The sequence below is a fragment of the Helianthus annuus genome, chromosome 14, assembly GCF_002127325.2.
Source record: "Helianthus annuus cultivar XRQ/B chromosome 14, HanXRQr2.0-SUNRISE, whole genome shotgun sequence".
NCBI classification, from domain to species: domain Eukaryota; kingdom Viridiplantae; phylum Streptophyta; class Magnoliopsida; order Asterales; family Asteraceae; genus Helianthus; species Helianthus annuus.
Window position 1 is genome coordinate 112166412 of NC_035446.2, and position 24437 is coordinate 112190848.

The 24437-nt window shown below is 40.8% G+C and overlaps 2 protein-coding genes across 3 annotated transcripts; one reads left to right on the top strand and one right to left on the bottom strand.

The window, feature by feature from the left end:
• Window positions 1-743: 743 nt before the first annotated feature.
• On the bottom strand, window positions 744-4199 carry LOC110937510 (calmodulin-lysine N-methyltransferase). Of its 2 annotated transcripts, none has more exons than XM_035982659.1 (7): window positions 4029-4199; window positions 3681-3866; window positions 2224-2303; window positions 1834-1894; window positions 1587-1702; window positions 1336-1468; window positions 744-1245 (listed from the first exon to the last, which is right to left on the bottom strand). In XM_035982659.1, exons 1-7 carry the CDS (start codon window positions 4112-4114, stop codon window positions 966-968), a joined length of 942 nt encoding a protein of 313 aa, XP_035838552.1. In that variant the 5' UTR covers window positions 4115-4199; the 3' UTR covers window positions 744-965. The 2 variants fall into 2 exon arrangements, with proteins under 2 accessions (XP_035838552.1, XP_022035632.1); XM_022179940.2 differs by having other exon boundaries at window positions 3681-3864; window positions 4024-4196.
• Window positions 4200-10521: 6322 nt separating this feature from the next.
• Window positions 10522-23217, top strand: LOC110934027. Its single transcript, XM_022177222.1, has 3 exons — window positions 10522-10767; window positions 10889-13068; window positions 22299-23217. Exons 1-3 carry the CDS (start codon window positions 10522-10524, stop codon window positions 23215-23217), a joined length of 3345 nt encoding a protein of 1114 aa, XP_022032914.1.
• The last annotated feature ends 1220 nt before the right edge of the window (window positions 23218-24437 follow it).

The window sequence follows — 24437 nt, forward strand, 5'->3', positions numbered from 1 at the left end:
CCCCGACAAGTACCCGAGACGGGTACGGCCACATAAATGGAGTCCCCGTGCTACATAGATCAAGGACATATCCACAATTTCGGCTTAACAGCTTCATTTTTGGGCTTGGGTCAGGTTTAACACAGATTTCAGTTTTGAAAAAAGGGCCTGAATTTTAGACGTAATTTTTTTAAACATTAACTAAAACAGCAAACATTCAAATATATGCTTTTGATGGTCCGAATAACTCAATTTGGCTCCATTATTTATTTTTGGCAAATTGGATTTAAATAATCCCAACTCACTGTTATTGGCCAATAATAATCCCAACTCATTAATCACCAATAATAATCCAAACTATTCACTTTTGTTTGTAAAATACTCCCAGTTAAAAAAAACACTAACTAGGTTAAAAATTGCTGATGTGGCAGTTGATGTGGCAGTCTACGTGGCATTTTTGATGATGTGGCAGCTGATGTGGCAGGTGACGTGGCAAGCCACATCAGCATTTTTTAACCTAGTTAGTGTTTTTTTAACTGGGAGTATTTTACAAACAAAGTGAATAGTTGGGATTATTATTGGTGATTAAATGAGTTGGGATTATTATTGGCCAATAACAGTGAGTTGAGATTATTTAAATCCAATTTTCCTTTATTTTTTATTATAAAATAAAACTGAAATGTTTATGATGATTCCAATAAATTTGTTTAGCCTGAAACAGAAAACCATAAATGTGTAATTAATATGCAAATTGAGCTATGCAAGATCACAAACTAAGATGAATAAACATTAATTTGTTCAGGAAGAAGGATACTACAAAGGATGTTGTAGATGCGACAATTTGACCCATTTACTTTTGAACTAGTTAGATTAAAATGTAACCAAAGATTATGCAGATTTTCCATACCCAAACAAATGACTAAGGGTGAATTTCAAGTACTATAAAAAAGGAAAACAAAAATCTAAGAGACTAAAACCAGAAAAGTTTAAAGTGTAATTCTGACCAATAAAGGGTAGCAGTGATCCTTGTCATAGTTAGGCCAGGTGGCATTCTTCTTGATGAAGCTTTCATGGCGTCTCCAAATTTCTGGATCATACATTTCATCTACAGTGAACCGCAACCCGTTTTCTTTGACCTCCTTTAGAAAATCATCCAATGAGTTTCCCCTTTTAGGCCCCAAAAATATGGCTTCTGAGGGCCCTTCCTTCTTCAGCAAGCATTTGATAGTCTGCACAAGGCCTTTGTGGAATTCTTTAAAGAACGTGCTGCGAGATTACAAACTAACTTCGCTATCAAACAAAGTAAAGAAATGGAAGCTAATATTGTAATTAGCACTAACAAGTTGTAGAGATTACCAATCACTTGCAACAATGATATCAAAGCTGTTGGAAAAATGCGAGAGCTCTTCATGATTCCAGTGCAGCATCATAGATTTCACGTTTGTGCCGCCAAATACGCTTGAATTGGCATTTATGTTACGTTGAATATCTAAATGTTAAAGCATCTCCAATTTGAAGCAGAAACAAAGGTCTTAATTTAAAAAAAAAAAAAAAAAAAAAGACGCATTGAAGCTATGATGATGATGATGATGGAACAAAAAGGATACAACCAACTACTTGAGGATTTCCATCGGATATCACTACTTCTGATGCTTCTGTGACTGCTGCAATAAGCAATCCTGCTAAACCGTAACCTGACCCAAGTTCAATGACCTTTTTAGACCTGGATTAGTAGGGAAGCTGAATTACTGGATTATGATAGCCTGTATAAGTTCTTCCACAGGTGCAAAAAGAATAACAAGATAATCGTAAGAAGGAATTAATCCAACGGTAGGGACAAACGAATGTAATCACCTGAATAAGTCTAGCTGTGATAAACAATAATAGGCAAGAACTTCCTCTGATGGCCAAGAACCTGTTCAATGAGAAAGTAAATGAACATTATGAAAGGGGAAAGGGAGAAAAATATTATATAATATGAAGAAATTACTGAATGAATTAGGATGTCTATAGCGTTACGTTTACGTCCTGAACTCCTGATGCTAGGATAAAAGTAATGATTCAAAGAAATCAAATAGTTCCATGAAAGTCAATTTTTTTATCACATTTATGATCTATGAGTCTTCATACTTATCTTTTTGTTATCTTTTCTGTATTGCTATTGTTTACGGTTTGTATACCCTATTATACATTAGTATATCCCTGTGACGGGAAACTAATCTTCTGAGTGGAAAGAGAACTTACAAACAAGGCCCGTGTTGTCAATATCATATGTGTTACAGATCCTAAAATCATCAAGGTTTGCACAACTGTCCACTCTCTGACTGCATTTAATTACATAAGTTAGCAATCATCACAGCTAAGTCAAAATCCCTTGTTTTCTTTAATTAACTTAGACCTAACAAGAACTTTATTCATTACTCAAATAAACAGTGATTTCCATTGCAACAAGAAGCCAACAGAAAACATAACAACAACAACATAGCAGCCACCGTGCAAAGACTCAATCCAAGGAAACATTCCCATAAGTGCAACTTGTAATAACTCCCACAAAAGTAGCCTAACATTATAGAGGGGGCAATCTTGACCCAAAGCCTTCCAAGTGGGTCAATTTGGGTTGATTTTAAAATTATATGGGTTGGTTTGGGTTAGATATTTTAACTAAATGGGTCACAATGGGTCACTTGAAATTCCATCTTTTTATTTTCGGGTTAAAGCGGGTCGACAACATTAAAGAAATGGGTCGATGTGGGTTAGTGTCTTAACTCTTAAAGAAACGGGGAAGGTTTCGGATCGGAATGGGTTCCGTACCGTTTCGAATCGAACCGTTTCGACGCGTACCGTTTCGACGCGTACCGTTTCGACCCGTACCGTTTCGAACCGAACAGTTTCGAAGCGAACCGTTTCGACGCGAACCGTTTCGACCCGTACCGTTTCGACCCGTACCGTTTCGACGCGAACCGCTTCAACGCGACCCGTTTCGACGCTTACCGTTTCGACCAGTACCGTTTCGAATCGAACCGTTTCGACAAGTACCGTTTCAAACCGAACCGTTCCGACTAATACCGTTTCGAACCGAACCTAAGGAGTAAAACGACACCGGTTAAAGCCAATTTGGATGACTCGTGATCTGACATTCAAATTTTATATTTTATAATACATTTAAACTAATAACATCTTTTGTCTCGCATGTGGACTCATTTTGGTTATATTCTACACATTTGTGAGTGGGTAACTGGGTGAGTGTGCAGAGTTGAATGTTTGTGGCATAATTGTTTTCCCTTTGAATGCTTGTCTCTTGACTGTGGCTCCCTTTTTGTTCAAAAAGTTTTAGTTTTTTTTTATAATAGTTAGCGTGTCAAGTATGATCACCAAAGTTATATTCTTAAGAAAAAAAAAACTGACCCGACCCGAAACCCGTTCTGACCGAACCAAAACAACCCTTTTTTTATAATTGACCCGTTTTGACTCATGACCCGACCCGACCCGTTTGCCAGGTCTACTATGTTAGCTTCGGTTCATGAAATACACTCAACGAAGTCATGTTATGCCAGTAAAAATAGCAAGAAAACCTAAGATTATGATGATGTCTAATATAACCAACAAAACTTTAAAACATAAATGGAATGGAAGTATAATACAACAGTCAACAACGGGGATCTACAAACAAGAAGTAGTAAAATGAGTTGATGAAATCTTACTACAGGAATAGCTTGGTAGCACTTTGATTGGGCAGAGTATAGCACACACAAGCTTCTCTGCCCTTTGACAATGAAGAAGGCTTGAATTCTTCAGATTTAAGCTGATCATTATCCACTAATTGAAACGGAATCAAACCAAACCCTAAATTTGCTCTTCTAGAAACACTCGTTTCAGATGGATCATCTACAACAACATTTTATAACATACATACAACAATAATCAATTCTCCTTTTCCTTATATTTGCACACTTCAAAATTACAAATCAAATCCCTAATTTCAACACTTAAAATCAGTTAACATGAGGGTAAAAGGTGGAGTAGATCGAGTAAAGAGTTAGTTACCTGCTGAGTCGGTGGTGGAAGATGGAGAAGAAATTAGGGCTCGTCGAAGAATTCCCCACCTTAACGAAGATGCTTTCTTACTCTTCTCCATCTGCTCTCTATTGTCCTCTGTTCTGTTTCCTAGGGGTGTTTGGGTTTCCTTTTTTTACTTCTGACTTATCAAAAGTCCTTCTCAAAAGTAAGAGCATTCTCATCCAAACCATCAAAATCTGTGTGGTGAGTTTTTAAAATATAAGAAGTATAAAAAGTGGTTGTGAGTTGAGGAGAGAGAAATTGTTACTGTTCATCTGTATATTTGGGAGGACACTGTTCACCCCCTACACTTTTTTAATATATATTGAAAGTGGTTGTGAGTGGATGAGAGAGAAAATGTAATATATATTGAAAAGGAGAGAGAAAAAATATTTGTTTTTAGTGGAAATATATTGATATAGGAGTTGTTTTTTAGTGGAATGTATGTATATTTTTAGTGGATTGGATGTGAATGCTCTAAGAAGGTAGAATTTCTAACTTCTCAATTTCTCCTTTTTGAAGCCAATTCAAGCTCTAAAAGTCCTTCTCACCAGATGTTTGGGATTCCTTTTAACCCTAAAAGTCCTTCTCATGGGATGTTTGGGATTCCTTTTAGCTTCTGAGAAGTTAATAAGTCAAAAGGAGCTCCAAAATAAGTTAATCCAAACACCGCCCTACTAACAATTATATTGTTAGAAAAAGTAAATGATGACGTTGTGAGGTAACTTTAAGTCTTTAACGACTACGTCCGTAACTTTGATAAGATCTACGTTTTTACTTTGATTACTCGTTGTGAGGTAACTTTAACAACTATGTCCATAACTTTGATAATATGTACGTTTTTACTTTGTTTACTTGTAGAATAGTACGCCCAACTCAGGTTTAAAAAATTATAGATAGAGATAAAAATAGGCATACTCAGTGTTTTATAAAAGATCATATCCTTATACAGGATAAAAATATGCCCCGCTTGCAGAATGCGCATATAATGTATATATGTGTGGGCGCTCGCGGGGCAAAAGTGAAAGTGCACTAATTTTAAATTATTTTACTAATTTCGTGAAAATAACGTTAAAAGAGAGGGATGGTTAATCATGCATCATGTGGTGGCGTTTATAGCCGAAAGACAAGGGGTACATGAACTAATCGGCAGTTGTCTCAATTGCTGAGTGTTATGTGCCTTATGTCCAAGGCTTGATGCAAAACTACTATCGAGCCGGGGGTCTCATTGGAAGCAGCCTCTCTATTCCTACGGAGTAGAGGTAAGGCTGTTTACATCTTACCCTCCTCAGACCCTACCTTAGCTTTGCTATCGGTGGGATTTACTGAGTACGATGATGATGATGTTTTACTATTTATGTGTTGCCTTATTATGTGTTGCCTAAGGGAGTGGTCACGTAATACGGCAGAGAATACATACATTGGTAATCACGTAACATGTTAATTTTTTAATTAAAAAATATAGCAATATCATACTTAAATTAGAAAGAATATAATACGTTTTTATGATGTAATTTTTTTAAAAAGTATTAATGAATGAAAAGATTATGGCCGTTAAAAAATAGTGGGGAATTTGGTTTAATAAGTTTCAAATTATTGTGTTATTTGTTTTAAAGTTGTAATTACCTAACCTCTTAAAATTATGTAAAGTTACATTTTTGTTCTTCTCGTATTTATTATATTTATCTACACATTATATTTTAATACATATAAGGATGATAAAAATATAATTTTATATAATTTTAAAAGTATAAGTAATTACAACTTTTAAAATAAATGATACAATTCTTGAAAACATATTGTTGACTTTTAAACCAGCAATTCTCGAACAATTTTTTTTTAAATTTGAGTATGATATTGCTATAGTTTTTATTTTAACTTAAAAAATAGCGTGTTGCGTGATTACCAATGTTTGGGTTCCCTGTCACATTGCGCAGACACTCCTCTAGTGTGCGTTTGTAGAATGATCTTTTAAGAATAAACTTCAATGCACACATATACAGGGGAATGATCAAATACAAAACAATCTTAACCTCGGAAGTGTAGGAAACTTTGTCAAGTGAATTCCGATTGACCTCATTTAAATGGCGTTGGATTCGGCTCGTCGAACCCTATCCATACCCATAATTCCGTACAGCCCAAGTGAATCCAATAGGCAATCTCGACCCACTTCATAAATATACTCCAAAGTCCAAAGTCCAAACTATGGGCTATGATTACCTCCGAACCCAAACAGATCATCCAAACCAGATACATCCCACCTATCTATCTTGGAGCAGGCCCAGTCATTCCCAGAAAATCTTCTTGTTTTGGAGTACAAGTGCCCCATACGGGCAAGAAGAGCATACTAATCCCGGCCCAACAACAAAGCTTGCCTCCTATAAAAAAAAGAGGCCCAATACACAGAATGTAGGCTCACGCGCGTAAGGCCCAGTATGCTTTGAAGGAGTTTTCGGCCCAAGTGGACCAATTCATGAATGAGTCCAGGTTCATTATACCACACCCATCTCATTTCCATTCATATCACAATCAATTCAAGATATAATAAGATTCCATCCATTTTAATATCCTTAAATAAATCCCGAAAGTAGGCAATCGCTTAAATGATTGCTACAAAACATTCCTACAATGGTTTTTTTGAACAGGAACAAATTCCAAATTGCTACTAGCGAAATTCACAATATTGGAATACACTCGTCTCTAAACCGGGGAAAACCCTGGCTTAAAGGCACGATAGTGCAGTGAGGTAAAACCTGCTCAGTTTAAGGATTGAACTAGTGATCTCTGCCTAGTCTCTCATCATCATCACCAGGTGCCACATAAACTGATGGGGGTGGGTGCAGGAATCGAACCTTGGTCACTTAGAATTGACACCAAGTCTCTCCTTTACCACTTCAACACCATCTCATTGACTCCTACAAAAGTTTTATTCTTTTAAGTTTTAGTTTTTTGGGTTTATAGTTTAGATTTTAGGGTTTAGGATAGGGTGTAGTCTTAGGGTTTAGGGTTAAGAGGTTAGGGTTCAACGAGCCATTTCCAACACTGTTGGAATGAGTCTAATCGGAGTTCGTTTGACCTGGTTTCAGGGGTTTGATGGCCATTTTCACCAGAACCACCTTCTGACCGCAATGAGAGTGTCATCACCATGTCAATTTCTATTTTGTACGGTATTGATGGGGTCTCATTCTGATATAACAGGTTGTTACGGTTTAAAAAATATTAACTTTCTTTTAGAAGAAACTAGTACCTAGATTCGCGCGCGTTGCCACGCGGATACATAGCAAACATCGAAAGAATTAGTCCAAATGTTATATGATGCGTTAACCATTTGAAAACGCGCCTTTTGACATATCCAGGTTAACTAAATAGCATTGTGATTGGATTAAAAATGTAAAGTAAAATTTATATCGTTCAATCATAATGTATTTATATGTGACCCAACTCATACACAGAAAATGTAAAAAAAAAAACATAATTAAGGGTTGAAATTGTACCCCTATCACGTTGTGATGGGGTCGAAACGTAGAGTAACTTGAATTTATATCGTCCAATGAGAACGTACTATATTTGACCCCATTTGATTCGGAGCTAAATTTACGACGAAACGTAGATCTACTGGAAACGTACATAAATATGCACGAAAGCATATTATATTCAGGGGCGGACCCACATAGAGCGGGTCGGGTCCCCGGACCCCAAGGTTTTATAAAAAAATAGTAGATCCGATATATTAAATTTTCAAAGGACCCACCATAACATAAAAAATGAAGCTGCTGCAGTGGCAAATACCCTTGTTTCCTAACATGACGTCACAGGTTCGAAGCTTGTGCAGCTCGTTTTTTTCCTAATCTAATTTGAAACTGCTGTTTCCAACTTTTCCAAATCTAATTTGAAACTGTTGTTTCCAACTTTCCTTCCTAAACAAACAAAAAAACAAACATTAATGGTTTCCTAAACAAACACATTAATAGTTTCCTACTTTCCTTACATCCTAAACAAACAGAACACACAGGTAAACCCATTTTTTTTAGTTTTATAACTTTTGTTAGTTGTCTAGTTGTTTAAAGATTTATTATTATGTGACGAGGTGTGATCCGCATCGGTCAATCTGACCCGGTTACAACCTATTATTTTAATGTAAATATAAATGATTATTCTAGAACTTTCCATATCTGCATGGAAGTTACACAACCAAATCTCCAACTTTTCGGGAAGATCATGTAAATCTCTAACTTATCGGAATATATCCTAGGTTAGAGGAATCCCTAAGGGAGAACCTATAAATAGAGGTAAACGTATAAGGTATGATCATCTTACTCTCATATAACTTCTTCTCCTCAATTTCCTTTACTCCCAAAAACCGAGACTTATTCTCACGCCGGAGGGTGGTTACAGGAATAACCCAATTCCTGTAACGAGTCCTAACGGTGTTTCTGTTTTGCAGCCAAGCGTTCAGGTCACTAATCATTGAAGTCCTAGCCCAAAATCACTACATAGGTCAGTGTTTCTTCATTGGCGCCATCCGTGGGACCTATTCAGTGACAGAACCTCATGGCAAGTGATCAGAACGTAGCAGATCAAACGATGACAAACAATAACTTGGCTTTGGGGGCGAGCCTCGGTGCCGTACCACAGTCTTCCCCAGCCATTACGAGGTCGCTAGACCCAGAGTTCGAGGCAGAAGGACCACCGCCAGGTTTTGACAACATCACCACCGTCTCTTCCCAGACTGTGGTGACGAGTCCGTTTCTTTACATGCCCTCACAACTACAATCAAGGGAGTTGGGGGGAGCTAACGGTAATATGTTCACCCCAGCGATAACTACTAATACACAGGCTTCACGCCTCTCTTCCGTCCCTGTCATCGCATCAGCGAGCCCCAGCACCATTGTATCACAAACTAGCATGCCTCAATACTACCAACCGCTGGTTTCCAACTCGATGCCACCGCTATACTCAGCGGCGCTCACGGCGGCATTATCAACACTGCCTCACCAGCCGGTCGTCATGCCGGCCGGAATAATGAACGCCCCCGTCACACCAGGAAACCAAGTATACTTCCCTGGGTATTGTTATGCACCCCCTTATGGGTACTTACCCCCGTACGGGGGTTCGGCGTATCCGCTCCAGGGAACCACGCAGGGTAGCACTCAATCGCCATACGCGGCTTACATACCGCCCTGGTGGAATGTCCCAACGCCACAACCGATTTATACCCAGACTCCGCCTACGGCTGAGCCTGCGTACGACAGGGGAAACACAGTCAGGCCCCGGGTGTCCCCATTAGGAAACTCCAACCCTATAGTGGGAACTGTCCCGGGTATGGACGCCCCACCAGCACAGCCTACAAATGTGGAAGAAGATGAACTTACCAGACTGTACAAGCCGGTAGACGCGACGTTCCGGTCTAAATTCACTCGAAGGATTGCCGAGGCGCCTATCAAGGAAAAACCCAAAATGCCCCAAACGGTTGGCAAGTATGATGGTCTCGCCGACCCAGATGATCATCTCAACTTATTCAAGAGCGCCGGCGAAGTGGCCTGTTGGTCCATGCCCTTTATGGTGCAAAATGTTCGTACAAACGCTAGTGGGCGCGGCCCGAGTCTGGTGGGATAGCCTGCCCACAGGCGAAATAGACAGCTTTGAAGATTTAGAATCAAAGTTTATCTTACAGTTTAGCCAGCAGCGCAGACACACGAAAGATAGAAACGAGCTCCTTCACATCCGTCGGCGGGACAATGAGACGGTAGAAAATTTTATCATCAGGTTTAACAAGGAAAGCCTGGCGATCCCAGGCGTGACGAATGATCTGGCATGTGGAGCTTTCCTCCAGGGAGTCAATGACGACGAGTTGCTGAGAACGCTACATGGAAGGGATGGCGTACCCCCGACCATCGATGAAATACTGCGAATAGCCAAAGTATATGTTATACAAGAGAAGGCGGTAGCAGCCAGCCACGCAGCCAATAGGAAGAAAGAAGCCCTAAAGAATCAGGAGGAAAAAGATCACCGGGGATCTAAAAGCAAAAATGGGGGGACCGATACCAGAGAAACGACAAAGACTCGCGGTATGACAGGCACTGAAACTCCTATTCAAGAAATGAGCCATCGAAACCTCGATCCGAATATCCCAACTTAAGCAAGACACCGGCTGAGATTTTAGCCTCAGAAAACCTCAGGCTTAACCCACCAAAACCATTGAAAGATAACCCTAACAAGGATACGAGTAAATACTGTGAGTACCACAAGGGGAGCGGGCATGACACCAATGATTGTTTTCAGCTTAAGAAGCAGATCGAATACTTTGTAAAGTCGGGCAAATTGGCACACTTAGTACGAGACATCAAGCAAGGCCCGCCTGTCGTCAAAGAAGAAAATGACAAGGCGGCAGGCAAGAGGCCGCGTGAATTGAACATGGTGCACGCGGATATGGGAAGGGGGGCAAAGCGGAGTTTCTCCACGCTCGAACCTTGGATGTTGGCAACAATGACCATAGAACCTCGGATGGAAGACTTGCACCTCATTACAGATGCCCTGATCATATCCGCGGCAGTAGGAGACTACCGCATGAGGCGAATCCTGGTCGACACCGGGAGCTCGGAAGACATTATCTATGAACATTGCTTCAACAGAATGCAACCAGAAGATAGAAAGTTGCTTGAATCAGTACACGCCCCCATCAAAGGGTTCACAGGGGAAAAGGTAGACCCTATTGGTCAAATCACTTTCCCGGTAACTTTTGGGCAGTCACCCAAAGAAAGAACCATACTACTAACCTTCCTTGTGGTTCGCGCTGAGTCGTACCACAATGTGATAATCGGAAGATTCACCCTGGGGAAATTGGATGCCATAGTCTCCATGGCGAGGTATCGCCACTGTGTTCCGTGACAAGATTGGAGAAGTACTAAGTACCAAACGATGCCGCCAAGGGCCCACCGGAGCCACGGGCCCAGAAAGATGGGTACTAAGCACACGCCATCCGGACCAGATGGTCACAATCGGGGACACTTTGTCTCCAGAAGTTAGAAACGACCAGAAGCAACTGTTAAAAAGAAATGTGGACATCTTCGCTTTTGAGCATTCTGACATGACAGGAGTCCCCCGTAATAAAGCAGAACACAAGCTCGCCACACTCCCAGGCGTTAAGCCGGTTGCTCAAGGTAAACGTAGCATGGCCCCGGACCGACGGGCAGCGGTCGTCAAGGAAGTACGAAAATTAGTGGAAGCTGGAATCCTTAGGGAAACGCAATACCATACATGGGTATCCAACCCGGTTATGGTAAAAAAACCAGATGGCACGTGGCGAATGTGTATCGATTTCAAAGATTTAAATAAGGCGTGCCCAAAGGATGCATACCCGCTACCCGAGATTGATTTAAAGGTCGACTCCCTGGTACCCTACCGATTCAAATGTTTCCTGGACGCGTATAAGGGATACCATCAGATTAAGATGTCCAAAGAAGATGAAGAAAAAACAGCGTTTAACACTGATGTGGGCATCTTCTGTTACACAAAAATGCCTTTTGGCCTACGAAACGCAGGAGCTACCTATCAGAGGCTAATGGACAAGGTGTTCGAGACACAGATTGGGCGAAATTTGGAGGTCTATGTAGACGACCTTGTAATTAAAAGCAGCGAAGAAAAGCAGATGTTAGCAGATATCGAAGAAACTTTTCAGCGGCTTAGAGAATACAACATAAAATTAAACCCAAAGAAATGCTCTTTCGGGGTGGAAGAAGGAAAGTTCTTGGGTGTAGTAGTCACCCGAGATGGTTTTAAAGCCAACCCAGAGAAGGTTGCCGCCATAGCGCGAATGCCTTCCCCACGAACACTGAAGGAAGCTCAAGCCCTAAATGGGCGATTAGTAACGATCAACAGGTTCTTAGCAAGACACGCCGAAAAATCATTACCCTTCATAAAAACGTTAAAAGATTGTCTCAACAAGAAAAACTTCAAATGGACCAACGAAGCAGAGCAAGCTTTGCAAAACATGAAACGTTTCATAGAGGGGTTACCCATGCTGACAGCGCCAAGGCCCAATGAAGTACTAAAGATGTATTTAGCGGCAGCTCATACGGCGGTAAGTGCTGTGCTCATGGTTGAACGGGATGGAAAGCAAACACCGATATATTACATAAGCCGGGTGTTAGCGGGACCTGAAACGCGGTACCCCACACTGGAAAAGCTAGTCTTAGCACTGGTACACGCCACAAGGCGACTGAGAAGATATTTTCAGGCACATCGCGTGCAAGTCCTAACCAATTACCCGCTGCAACAAGTCCTGCACAAGCCGGAGATTTCTGGCAGGTTGGCCAAGTGGGCTATTGAACTTGGCACCTTGGATATTGAATATCAGAAGCGAACGGCAGTTAAGGGGCAAGTGATTGCTGATTTTCTAGCCGAAATACCGGAAGGAGAAGCTATTGTGGACCCAGTCGTCCAGGACATCCCGGAATCCAGCACTGCCCGGCAGACTTGGAAGCTATACACTGATGGATCATCTAGTGGAAAGGGATCTGGCGCCGGCTTAATACTGATAAGTCCAGATGCAATCAGGCTGATGTACGCCTTACGTTTCGATTTCGAATGTTCTAATAATGAAGCGGAGTACAAGGCACTGCTAGCAGGTCTAAGGATGGCAAAATCCATGGGGGCGGCAAGGGTAGACGCGTACGTTGACTCGCTGCTGGTCAACAACCAGGTAAACGAGACGTATGAAGCCAAGGATGAATCAGTGGCGAAATACTTGGCGAAAACAAAAGAAATCATGGATTCTTTTGACAACGTCACGCTCAACCATGTACATAGAGGCAAGAATCAGATAGCAGACGCTCTCAGCAAACTCGCCACCTCAGGTATGGAAAAGAAAGTCAAAGTCGAAACGCTGCAGACACCCTCAATCGAACCACGGAATGTTTCCGCCGTTACAATGGAAGACCCTTGCTGGTACACTCCGATTCTACGTTTCCTTGAGACAGGGGAGTTACCTCCCGCCAAGGGCGAAGCACAGAAGATACAAACGAAAGCGCTACAGTATGAAATCAACAATGGTGTCCTATATCGAAAATCTTACCTGAGTGTAACAACTGTCACGAAAATCCATGATTAGGATGGTAATTAGCTATTAAGGAAACCCTAATTGAGAAACCCAAGTGATTCCGCATAAACCCTAAAATTTTCATAACAATCGGAATCAGGATCAGGGCCCCTAAAACTCAGGGGGGTTAAACCCTAGTAGATGTTTATCCTCTAAACTTGCTGGAGAAGTAAAATTTCGTTTGATTAACAACTCATCCAAGCTACTGGGACACGAACCTACCCTACCCTAAATTGTTACCCGTCGTGCCACGCGACAGGACCAGGTTTCCCTGTCGCGACACGCGAGGGAACACATTTTTCAGATATAAATAGGGGGCAGTGGCACTTGAATTTTGGTGTTACTTCGACGTCCAAATTCACCTTATGCACTGAGTTATAGTCGAAACAGTTCACAACACACACGATTATCGAAACGCTGCCGCAATCAGGGTAATAACTCGATCGCCATTACGATTCAACGTCCGATCGATTATAACTATCCAACGATAGTCCAGGTGCTGCTCAATTGAGCTTGTACTTTGATTATTCGTCGTGATTTCGACTTGAATATTAGAGTGCTGTTCGAATTCGGACTATGCTCTGTTATTCGTTGTGAATCCGATTGAATTATCGAGTATTACACTGATTAATCGTTGTGAAGGTTTAATCTCGTGAATTGACGTAATTGCTGTATTAGTTACTAACCTGCCTGTGTGTGCATTGTGTTAAATTAGGTTTAATCAAGGCTAATCAGTAGGCTTATCTATTTGCTCGTTAATCTGCAATGTGAGTCATTCTTCTTTTTAAATTGTTTTCTCACCGTTTGTGAGTAAGTATTACAAAACTCCAAGCTATTTTCAAGGTTATAATTACAGGGATTAAGTCTTTGTAATCACCAAATTACAGCTGGTATGTGGGGTATTGTGCACATTACTATGTTTATCACTCTAGGTGAGTGAATATCACTCTGTGTGAGTAAACCGTCACTATTGAGGCGACGGGACCCAATAGAGGTATGACCACAGTCACAGATCCGGTCGAGTGACAAATACCCATTCTTGATAATTGGTTGATAGAAACATTGTAATCGCTCTTAATACTGTAAATTAATAACTAACGGGTCGTTTTAGAAAACAGAATGATTCACTCAGTATTTCCCCGCTGACAAAACCTTTTTCAAACATGTTTCAGGTGATCTGTGTGATCCAGGAAAAGTGCAGTAAAGCACTACAAGCTCAGAGAAGTGGCTCAGTGTGATTAAATAAATAAAACATGTTTTGGCAAATAAAGATTTCTGTGTGAAATCAACTTATTGTAAATTATGGGATTTATCCCTTAAAACTTTGTGTAATATATTAAACGAGCATTTTACGGTGAAAAGATCCTGTAATAAAAGACTTCCGCTGCCGCATAAATTAAATACCACGGGTATCACCGGGAACTGCCTCACGGCCCCCGCCTCCGTCCAGGGTAGGGTTGGGGAGTCGTGACAGTGAAGGTGGTATCAGAGCTAATAATTAATAACTATTGAGCCACTGATCGAGCCACTGATTTAAGCCTATTACGGAATTAAGTATTTGACAAAATACTTAATCCTATTAGTTATCATTCTGTGATTATTGTATTAACTGATTATTTGATAGTTACAGTATGGGTAAACAAAAGCTGTCTGCTATCTACCACAAACTAGATGTTGCATCCTCTTCTAAAAACCCAGTAAATTTAGAAGAAGGAATCTTTGTCCGCAAGGCAAACTATGAAAATCCTCTTTCCCCAGAGAAAAGGGATTCGATACTTAAAAAGAGTCAGGAGAAAAAGAAACCCCGAACCAAGAGAGTTAGGTTTAACCCAGAAGTCCAAGAGTTGGGTAATAGTACACCTTGGGAAGATAAAATAGACAAGAAATGGGCAAATCTCTATATGCTAGCTACTGTAGCAGAAAATGCCAATCTCTAAATATCCGATAAAGTTGGGTCTAGTAAGAGAAATCACAATCCAGTAAATAAATAAAGTCCTAGTGTGTTTATTTCTGTTGTCCTTGTATAAATTGGTATGCAATAAAATTTCAGTATTTGTTTGTTAAACTTTGTTCCAAAGTTTTAACATTGCATTCTTGTATTTTGCATATATACTATGCAGCATGAATGAGATGTCGGAAGCATTCCAGAATCTCAACTTATATCCAGTGCCTATCGAAGTCTCTCACGACTTTACTGGTTACATTGCTGACATAGAAGAACCTGTGGAATTCAAAGCTCCACCGTTGGAAAAAGCCAAACCTAAAAAGAAAAGAAGATACGCAGGGTGGAGGAAAGTACGCCGTAGGAAACCAACCACTAGGAGACTTCCTAAAATAGAAAATCCTGTGAGCATGAACAAGGGAAAAGAAATAGAAACTGGAGAAAGTTCGAAATCACCAGAAAAGGAAATAGGAATAGACCTTAAGCAAAAAGGAATAGAAATTGGCGAAAGCTCTAAACATTCTGAGGAAATCACATTCCAGGACGAAATAGACCGCCTACTGGATAATTGTGATGTTCTAGAGCCTATCAATGATAATCTTTTCTCTTATCCTGTTACAGCCCAATTTCCACTAAGCCTAGGACCAGCTATTCCAGACCCACTAGTTCACACTAGACCATTAGGCCAAATGGAGGAATGGTGGACTAATGACTGGCAATTCCAAAACATAGTTAATAGTCCCTATAGTTTTCTCCCACAGTTTGATCCAGAACCTATCCCTAATCCGCCAATGAGCTATGAAAATTTAGCTGAGTTACGTCAGTTTGGTGAAGAACTGATAGGCACCGGGAATAGGATCCGGGAAATGGGGGAGCAGATCTTGTGGAAGTACGACGAGAGGGAGCGTCGTTACTAAAACTGCCAGTGGACCAAAAGATAGGAAGGGCTGGAAAAAGTTTGTCTGTATTATAACTAATATAGTAAAACTGATTCTGTAAAATGGGCAATAAAACCTTGCAAGATATGCAGATGGAAAACGCTAACAATGAACCAATTAATGAAGTAAATCAATCTGAGCAAGAACAGGAAGATCAATATATAACCCGACAAGATATTGAGCACTTTATCGCCCAAGGGATAGCCAATGCTATTCCAGAAATTGTAGCTGCTGTTCAGAAACCTGCCGAACCACAATTAATTCCTAGTAAACGTATTCCAGAAGATAACGGCAGTAACAGCATAAATGGAGGCGGCAATCATGACGATCATGATCCGCAACAGGCCCCACTCCCTAAGAGAATAAAAGCTGCAACGCCTGGTTGCACTTACAAAGAATTTCTTGCTTGCAAACCCGCAGAATTTGCAGGTAATGAAGGGGCAACTGCAACACTGCGTTGGTTAGAGAAAACCGAAGCAGTAATTGTAATAAGCAAATGTGCCGAAGAGGATCAAGTGATGTATGCATCAAATCTGTTCAAAGAAGGAGCACTCGAATGGTGGAACACGATCCTCCAGGCAAAAGGAAGAAGGATAGCCTATGCCATGAGTTGGGAAGAATTTAAGAGTCTGGTAGAAAGAAAATTCTGTCCCGAATACGAGAAGGAACAAATGGTAAACAAGTTCCTGAGTCATCGTATGTTAGGTGTAGATTGCCGGGGCTATACTTCGACATTCTTTGAATACGCGAGAGTAGTGCCAACACTGGCTTCGCCAGAACCGGTACTCATTTCTCGTTATATCTGGGGGTTAATTAGTGAAATTCGAAACATCGTTAAAGCTGCGAGACCTCGTACCATTGACGATGCGGTAGAATTAGCTAATACCCTGACGGATGAGTTGGTACGCACAAGAGAGGAAGATCGCAAGAAGGAATTAGCTCAAAAGATTACCCAAGGATTTCGTGTGGGTAATACCAAGAAAAGAGGAACGGGGCAATCCTCATCACCTCCTTTCTGCAAAACTTGCAAAAAGAAGCATTATGGACAATGCAACATGGTTTGCAATTTTTGCAAGACCAAAGGACATCGGGAAGAAGACTGTAGGAAGAAAACAAGAATTTGCTATAATTGCAGAGAAAGAGGTCATTTCCAATCCGAATGTCCTAAATTAGCTAAACCTGTAGCCAACCAAACCAAACCAGCTGAAGGAGCAACCAAGAGAAATGCGCGGGCATTCCAGCTAACCACTCAAGAGGCCGAACTCATTCCAGATGTGATAACCGGTACGTTCCTAGTACATGACGTATTTGCAAAAGTATTATTTGACTCTGGTGCGAACCAAAGTTTTATTAATACTTCATTTTGTCAAGATCTTAGGTTACCGTTAACCACTCTTAGGCAAATTTTCACGGTTGAAACCGCAGAAGGAAATTCTGTGAACATAGATAAAATCTGGCAAGAAGGAAAAATAGAATTATTAGGCCATAAGTTTTCTGCAAATCTATTACCAATGAATTTAGCCGGATTCGATGTAGTATTAGGAATGGATTGGTTAATAGCCAACCATGCACGAATCCTATGTGACAAAAATGCAGTAGAAATTCAAACCCCTACAGGAGAAGTAATTTTGATTACTGGAGATAAACCTCGAAAGCCATTAAAATTCATATCAGTAATGAAATTGGCTAGTTATTCGAGAAAACAGGAAATGGTGTATATGATTTCCGTAATCATTAACACTAAAGATAAGGAACTCCAGGACATTCCCGTAGTCTCAGAATACCCAGACGTTTTTCCAGAAGAATTACCTGGATTACCACCTGATAGAGAGGTAGAATTTAGAATTCATTTAATTCCAGGTACTGCACCAATAGCCAAAACACCATATAGATTAGCACCTACCGAAATGCTAGAATTGAAAAAGCAATTAGATGAATTATTCAGCAAAGGATTCATACAACCAAGTTCATCCCCTTGGGGTGCACCAGTACTATTTGTGAAAAAGAAAGATGGATCGATGAGAATGTGTATCGATTATAGGGAATTGAATAAGGTTACGATTAAGAATCGATACCCATTACCTAGGATTGATGATCTCTTTGATCAATTACAAGGAGCTAGGTACTTCTCAAAGATAGATTTAAGATCCGGATACCATCAGTTGAAAGTACAAAAAGAAGACATACCTAAAACTGCCTTCAGAACTAGGTATGGTCATTATGAGTTTACAGTCATGCCCTTTGGATTAACAAATGCCCCAGCAGCATTCATGGACATGATGAATCGAATCTGTAAACCATACTTGGATAAATTTGTGATCGTTTTCATCGACGATATACTTATTTACTCCAAAAGCCAAAAAGAACATTGTGAACACTTACACGTTCTCTTAACCTTGTTAAGAAAAGAAAGGCTTTATGCCAAATTCTCGAAGTGTGAATTTTGGCTGCAAGAAGTACAATTCTTAGGTCATGTAGTAAATCACGAAGGTATCCATGTAGATCCTGCTAAGATAGAAGCAATTACAAAGTGGAAAGTCCCACAAACAGCTATGGAGATAAGAAGTTTTCTAGGCTTAGCTGGATACTATAGACGATTTATCAAAGATTTTTCTAAGATAGCCATACCATTAACTAAGTTAACCTGTAAAGCTGCTAAGTTTGAATGGGGACCTAGACAAGAAGAAGCCTTTAAGATTTTAAAGCATAGATTGACGAATGCACCAATCTTAGCTTTACCCAAAGGAACAGAAGACTTTGAAGTATATTGTGATGCTTCAAAATTAGGCTATGGATGTGTGTTAATGCAACGCAAGAAGGTAATTGCGTATGCTTCGAGACAATTGAAAAAGCATGAAGAAAATTATACGACTCATGATCTAGAACTAGGAGCCATAATTTTTGCCGTTAAGATATGGAGACATTATCTGTATGGAAGTAAGTTTACTATTTATACAGATCATAAAAGTTTAAGATATATATTTGGGCAAAAAGAGTTAAACATGAGGCAAAGAAGATGGATGGAAATGCTGAGCGACTACGACTGTGATATTCAATATCACGAAGGAAAGGCAAATATAGTTGCAGATGCCTTAAGTCGTAAGTACCATGAGAAACAGAAACGAGTCCGTGCTCTGAGGTTAAATCTACAAGTAGATTTAATGGCACAAATTAAAGAAATTCAGAAAACAGCAATCCAAGACGATGCTGAAGGAATGAAAGGTTACCTAAAAGAACTAGAACAAGGAAATGATGGAATTTGGAAATTCCATAAGAAACGAATTTGGGTACCTAAGCAAGGAGAGTTAAGAAATAAGATTTTAGAAGAAGCTCATAAATCTAGGTATACCATGCACCCAGGAAACAATAAAATGTACCAAGATTTAAGGAATAATTTCTGGTGGATAGGAATGAAAAAGGATATAGCCGAATACGTATCCAAGTGCTTAACTTGTTCACAAGTTAAAGCTGAACACCAGAAACCTTCAGGACTACTACAACAGTTAGAAATGCCTGTATGGAAATGGGAACTCATAACAATGGACTTTGTTACAAAGTTACCTAGAACCAGAAAAGATAATGATGCTATTTGGGTAATTGTCGATCGATTAACCAAATCAGCTCATTTCCTACCAATGAAAGAAACCTTTAGCATGGAAAGGTTAGCACAACTGTACGTGGACGAAGTAGTATCCCTACATAGAGTCCCGCTCTCCATTGTATCGGATAGAGATAGTCGTTTTACATCTCATTTCTGGACAAGTTTTCAGAAAGCAATGGGAACTCGATTAAAGCTAAGTACTGCTTATCATCCACAAACAGACGGACAGAGTGAAAGGACAATACAAACTCTAGAAGACATGCTCCGAGCATGTGTAATTGACTTTGGTGGTAATTGGGATAGCCATTTGCCATTAATTGATCCTATAACAATAGTTATCATTCAAGCATCGAAGCTGCACCATTCGAAGCACTGTACGGACGTAAGTGCAGAACCCCAGTATGTTGGGAAGAAATAGGAGAAAGTCAATTATCAGGTCCTGAAATTGTACAGGAAACTACTGACAAGATAACTCAGATCAAGGAAAGACTGAAAACAGCTCGAGATCGTCAGAAAAGCTATGCAGACAATCGTCGCAAGCCGCTTGAATTCCAAGTAGGAGATAAAGTACTTTTAAAAGTTTCTCATTGGAAAGGAGTAGTACGATTCGGTAAGAAAGGAAAGCTGAGTCCCAGATACGTAGGACCATTTCCAATAAGCCAACGAATAGGACCAGTTGCTTATCGTTTACAACTACCAGAAGAATTAGCTGGAGTACATGATGTATTTCATGTATCCAATCTCAAGAAATGTCTATCAGATGAGTCCCTGGTAGTCCCTCTTCAAGATATAGAGGTGAATGAAAATTTAAAATTCGTAGAGAAACCATTAGCGATCGAAGATAGAAAAGTCAAGTTTCTCAAGCACAAACGACTGGTGTTGGTCAAAGTCAAATGGAATTCAAGGAGAGGACCAGAATACACTTGGGAGCTAGAATCAGAAATGAAGCGCAAATATCCTCATTTATTCCAATAAATCTCGAGGACGAGATTTTTCTTAAGGTGGGGAGGATGTAACAACTGTCACGAAAATCCATGATTAGGATGGTAATTAGCTATTAAGGAAACCCTAATTGAGAAACCCAAGTGATTCCGCATAAACCCTAAAATTTTCATAACAATCGGAATCAGGATCAGGGCCCCTAAAACTCAGGGGGGTTAAACCCTAGTAGATGTTTATCCTCTAAACTTGCTGGAGAAGTAAAATTTCGTTTGATTAACAACTCATCCAAGCTACTGGGACACGAACCTACCCTACCCTAAATTGTTACCCGTCGCGCCACGCGACAGGACCAGGTTTCCCTGTCGCGACACGCGAGGGAACACATTTTTCAGATATAAATAGGGGGCAGTGGCACTTGAATTTTGGTGTTACTTCGACGTCCAAATTCACCTTATGCACTGAGTTATAGTCGAAACAGTTCACAACACACACGATTATCGAAACGCTGCCGCAATCAGGGTAATAACTCGATCGCCATTACGATTCAACGTCCGATCGATTATAACTATCCAACGATAGTCCAGGTGCTGCTCAATTGAGCTTGTACTTTGATTATTCGTCGTGATTTCGACTTGAATATTAGAGTGCTGTTCGAATTCGGACTATACTCTGTTATTCGTTGTGAATCCGATTGAATTATCGAGTATTACACTGATTAATCGTTGTGAAGGTTTAATCTCGTGAATTGACGTAATTACTGTATTAGTTACTAACCTGCCTGTGTGTGCATTGTGTTAAATTAGGTTTAATCAAGGCTAATCAGTAGGCTTATCTATTTGCTCGTTAATCTGCAATGTGAGTCATTCTTCTTTTTAAATTGTTTTCTCACCGTTTGTGAGTAAGTATTACAAAACTCCAAGCTATTTTCAAGGTTATAATTACAGGGATTAAGTCTTTGTAATCACCAAATTACAGCTGGTATGTGGGGTATTGTGCACATTACTATGTTTATCACTCTAGGTGAGTGAATATCACTCTGTGTGAGTAAACCGTCACTATTGAGGCGACGGGACCCAATAGTGGTATGACCACAGTCACAGATCCGGTCGAGTGACAAATACCCATTCTTGATAATTGGTTGATAGAAACATTGTAATCGCTCTTAATACTGTAAATTAATAACTAACGGGTCGTTTTAGAAAACAGAATGATTCACTCAGTATTTCCCCGCTGACAAAACCTTTTTCAAACATGTTTCAGGTGATCTGTGTGATCCAGGAAAAGTGCAGTAAAGCACTACAAGCTCAGAGAAGTGGCTCAGTGTGAATAAATAAATAAAACATGTTTTGGCAAATAAAGATTTCTGTGTGAAATCAACTTATTGTAAATTATGGGATTTATCCCTTAAAACTTTGTGTAATATATTAAACGAGCATTTTACGGTGAAAAGATCCTGTAATAAAAGACTTCCGCTGCCGCATAAATTGAATACCACGGGTATCACCGGGAACTGCCTCACGGCCCCCGCCTCCGTCCAGGGTAGGGTTGGGGAGTCGTGACACTGAGCCCCTTGCTGCGATGTGTTTCCCCAACAAAGGCAAAATACCTCATCAGCGAAATACATGCGGGTCTGTGCGGTATACACGCCGGACCTCGAGCAGTGGTAGCCAAAATCCATAGCGCGGGGTACTACTGGCCAGGGATGCACGAAGACGCCGTAATGGAACTACGAAAATGCCGCAGCTGCCAGAAATTCGCTCCACAAACAATAAGGCCTAAGAACAGCCTAGTGCCGGTGACAGCGGCGTGGCCTTTCCAGAAATGGGCCGTGGATATCGTAGGACCTTTCCCGCCAGCCCCCGGAAAGTTAAAGTACCTGATTGTGGCGGTTGATTACTTCACCAAATGGGTGGAAGCCAAGCCTTTGGCCAAAATAATGGCGGACAACGCCAAAAAATTCCTCTGGGAACACATAGTGTGTAGGTTCGGATTACCACTCTACCTGGTGAGTGATAATGGAACACAGTTCACAGACAGAATTTTCCAGGAATGGTGCACAAATCTCCACATCCAACAGATCTTCACATCGGTCGCACACCCTCAAGGAAATGGCCAGGTAGAGCGGACAAACAGAAGTTTGCTGGATGGCATCAAGAAACGACTAGGACACGAGGGAAGCTCCTGGGTGGAAGAATTGCCAAATGTCCTCTGCGCACATAGAACAATGCCCAAAACCAGCAACAACGAAACCCCGTTCAGCCTAACCTATGGAGCGGAAGCAATGATACCCGCTGAAGCGGGATTACCGTCACTACGCCGTCTCAACACAGGCGATGACAATGACAAATCTCTAAGGGAAGGCCTGGACTTATTGGAAGAAAGGCGCGAGGCAGCCGCCATCAGCGAAGCAAAATACAAGAAAGCATTAGAAAAGTATTATAACAAGCGAGTGGCCAAACAGAACTTCAAAGCAGGAGATTACGTCATGCGTGACAACGAAGCAAGCAGGGTGGAACCTTCGGGCAAGCTGGGCCCAAACTGGGAAGGCCCTTATGTCGTCCAAGAAGATCTGGGCAAAGGGGCCTATCGCCTATCTCGACTAGATGGCACACCAGTACCACGCAGTTGGAACATCGCCCAGTTAAGAAAATGCTACCTGTAAAGCCTTGCTCCTAACAGCAAGAGTTAACTGTTTTTCACAGTTCAGAATTGTAACTCACCCTCAGCGGTGTCTTTTCGTTTTTACTTCAGTCCAAGTTTAATAAAAAACATTTAATTTTGTTTTAAGTTACCATCGCACAACGAATGCATAAAACGGTAAAAATACAAACAACACCCTTAAACACAAAATATTTTCACTTGCATAAGTCATAGGGATAACAAATAAAGCGCTTACGGCGGGTATCTTGGTAATAGATACATACACCGCCACAAAACAGATAGGCATTCTTACATACACATAACCTATCTCAAACAAAACCAAGTACTTGTCCCTGTCGTTAAAAACCAAGACATGGGAACCAAAATACAGAACATGTTCAAAATATCTACTGATGAAAGTTAGGTGCCATCACCACTGCAGGGGTATGCACCACCACACCATCATCAACAAATGCAGCTGGATCAACTGCCAAGTTGCCAAATGATTCATCACCAACCACCGGAACCATCATACCTGACCCGTCCATCTGTTGCTTTTTAGGGTGACCACCAGAGCGACGTTGGTACGTCAGGCGGTATCGTTGATCACGATCCACCGGAATAAGACTCGTCAGGACGTCCGCCGATAAGGGTGGCACTCCGGGATACACCGGCTGAGGGTACTCGATGACAATTCTCTGACATGCCCGATTAGCACGGACCGGAACAACATTGGGAACTAGTCTCCTCGTCCGAAGCATTGACCTTGTTACCGGGTATTGCAACTGGAGCAAACCGTCGGCAGCATCAAGCACTCGGAAGATTTCGGTGAGCCTTTGCCTATACCGTTTTCTCTCTATCTTGTCCAAACTACCAAATAAGGAAAAGGGAGGCAAATTTATAGAAAGATTAAAAAAGTTTTGACAGTGATGACGTTGGATGCATTAATAGAAAATAATCATTACACGTCACAGGGCCATATTTTCAAAATACGGCGGTGTCAGAAATCATGACATTAGCATTAAAACGGCTGTCAAATCAAAACGGATATGGACACTAAACCCAAGTCAAATAGTGTCATTTGCAAGGCAACAAGAGTACACAACAAGTAACAAAGAAACAAGGTTATCATTCTTCTTCAGACTCCTCCGCGGGGTCCAGCATCAAACGCAGCGACTCTATCCCATCCTCATTGACTTTGTCCATCAAATCGCCATAACAGGGCAGCGGCTCGGTGTATGC

Bases quoted from the DNA above. Each gene is read 5' to 3' on its own strand.
- LOC110937510 (XM_022179940.2), bottom strand. From the start codon at position 4,114: ATGGAGAAGAGTAAGAAAGCATCTTCGTTAAGGTGGGGAATTCTTCGA. The intron at 2,304-3,680 runs GTAAGATTTCAT...AATTAAATGCAG, and splicing joins GCTACCAAGCTATTCCTGTA to TCAGAGAGTGGACAGTTGTG. The intron at 1,703-1,833 runs GTGATTACATTC...CTACTAATCCAG, and splicing joins TCACAGCTAGACTTATTCAG to GTCTAAAAAGGTCATTGAAC.
- LOC110934027 (XM_022177222.1), top strand. From the start codon at position 10,522: ATGACCATAGAACCTCGGATGGAAGACTTGCACCTCATTACAGATGCC. The intron at 10,768-10,888 runs GTAACTTTTGGG...TGGATGCCATAG, and splicing joins TTGGTCAAATCACTTTCCCG to TCTCCATGGCGAGGTATCGC. The intron at 13,069-22,298 runs GTATGAAATCAA...AAAATGCCGCAG, and splicing joins ATACAAACGAAAGCGCTACA to CTGCCAGAAATTCGCTCCAC.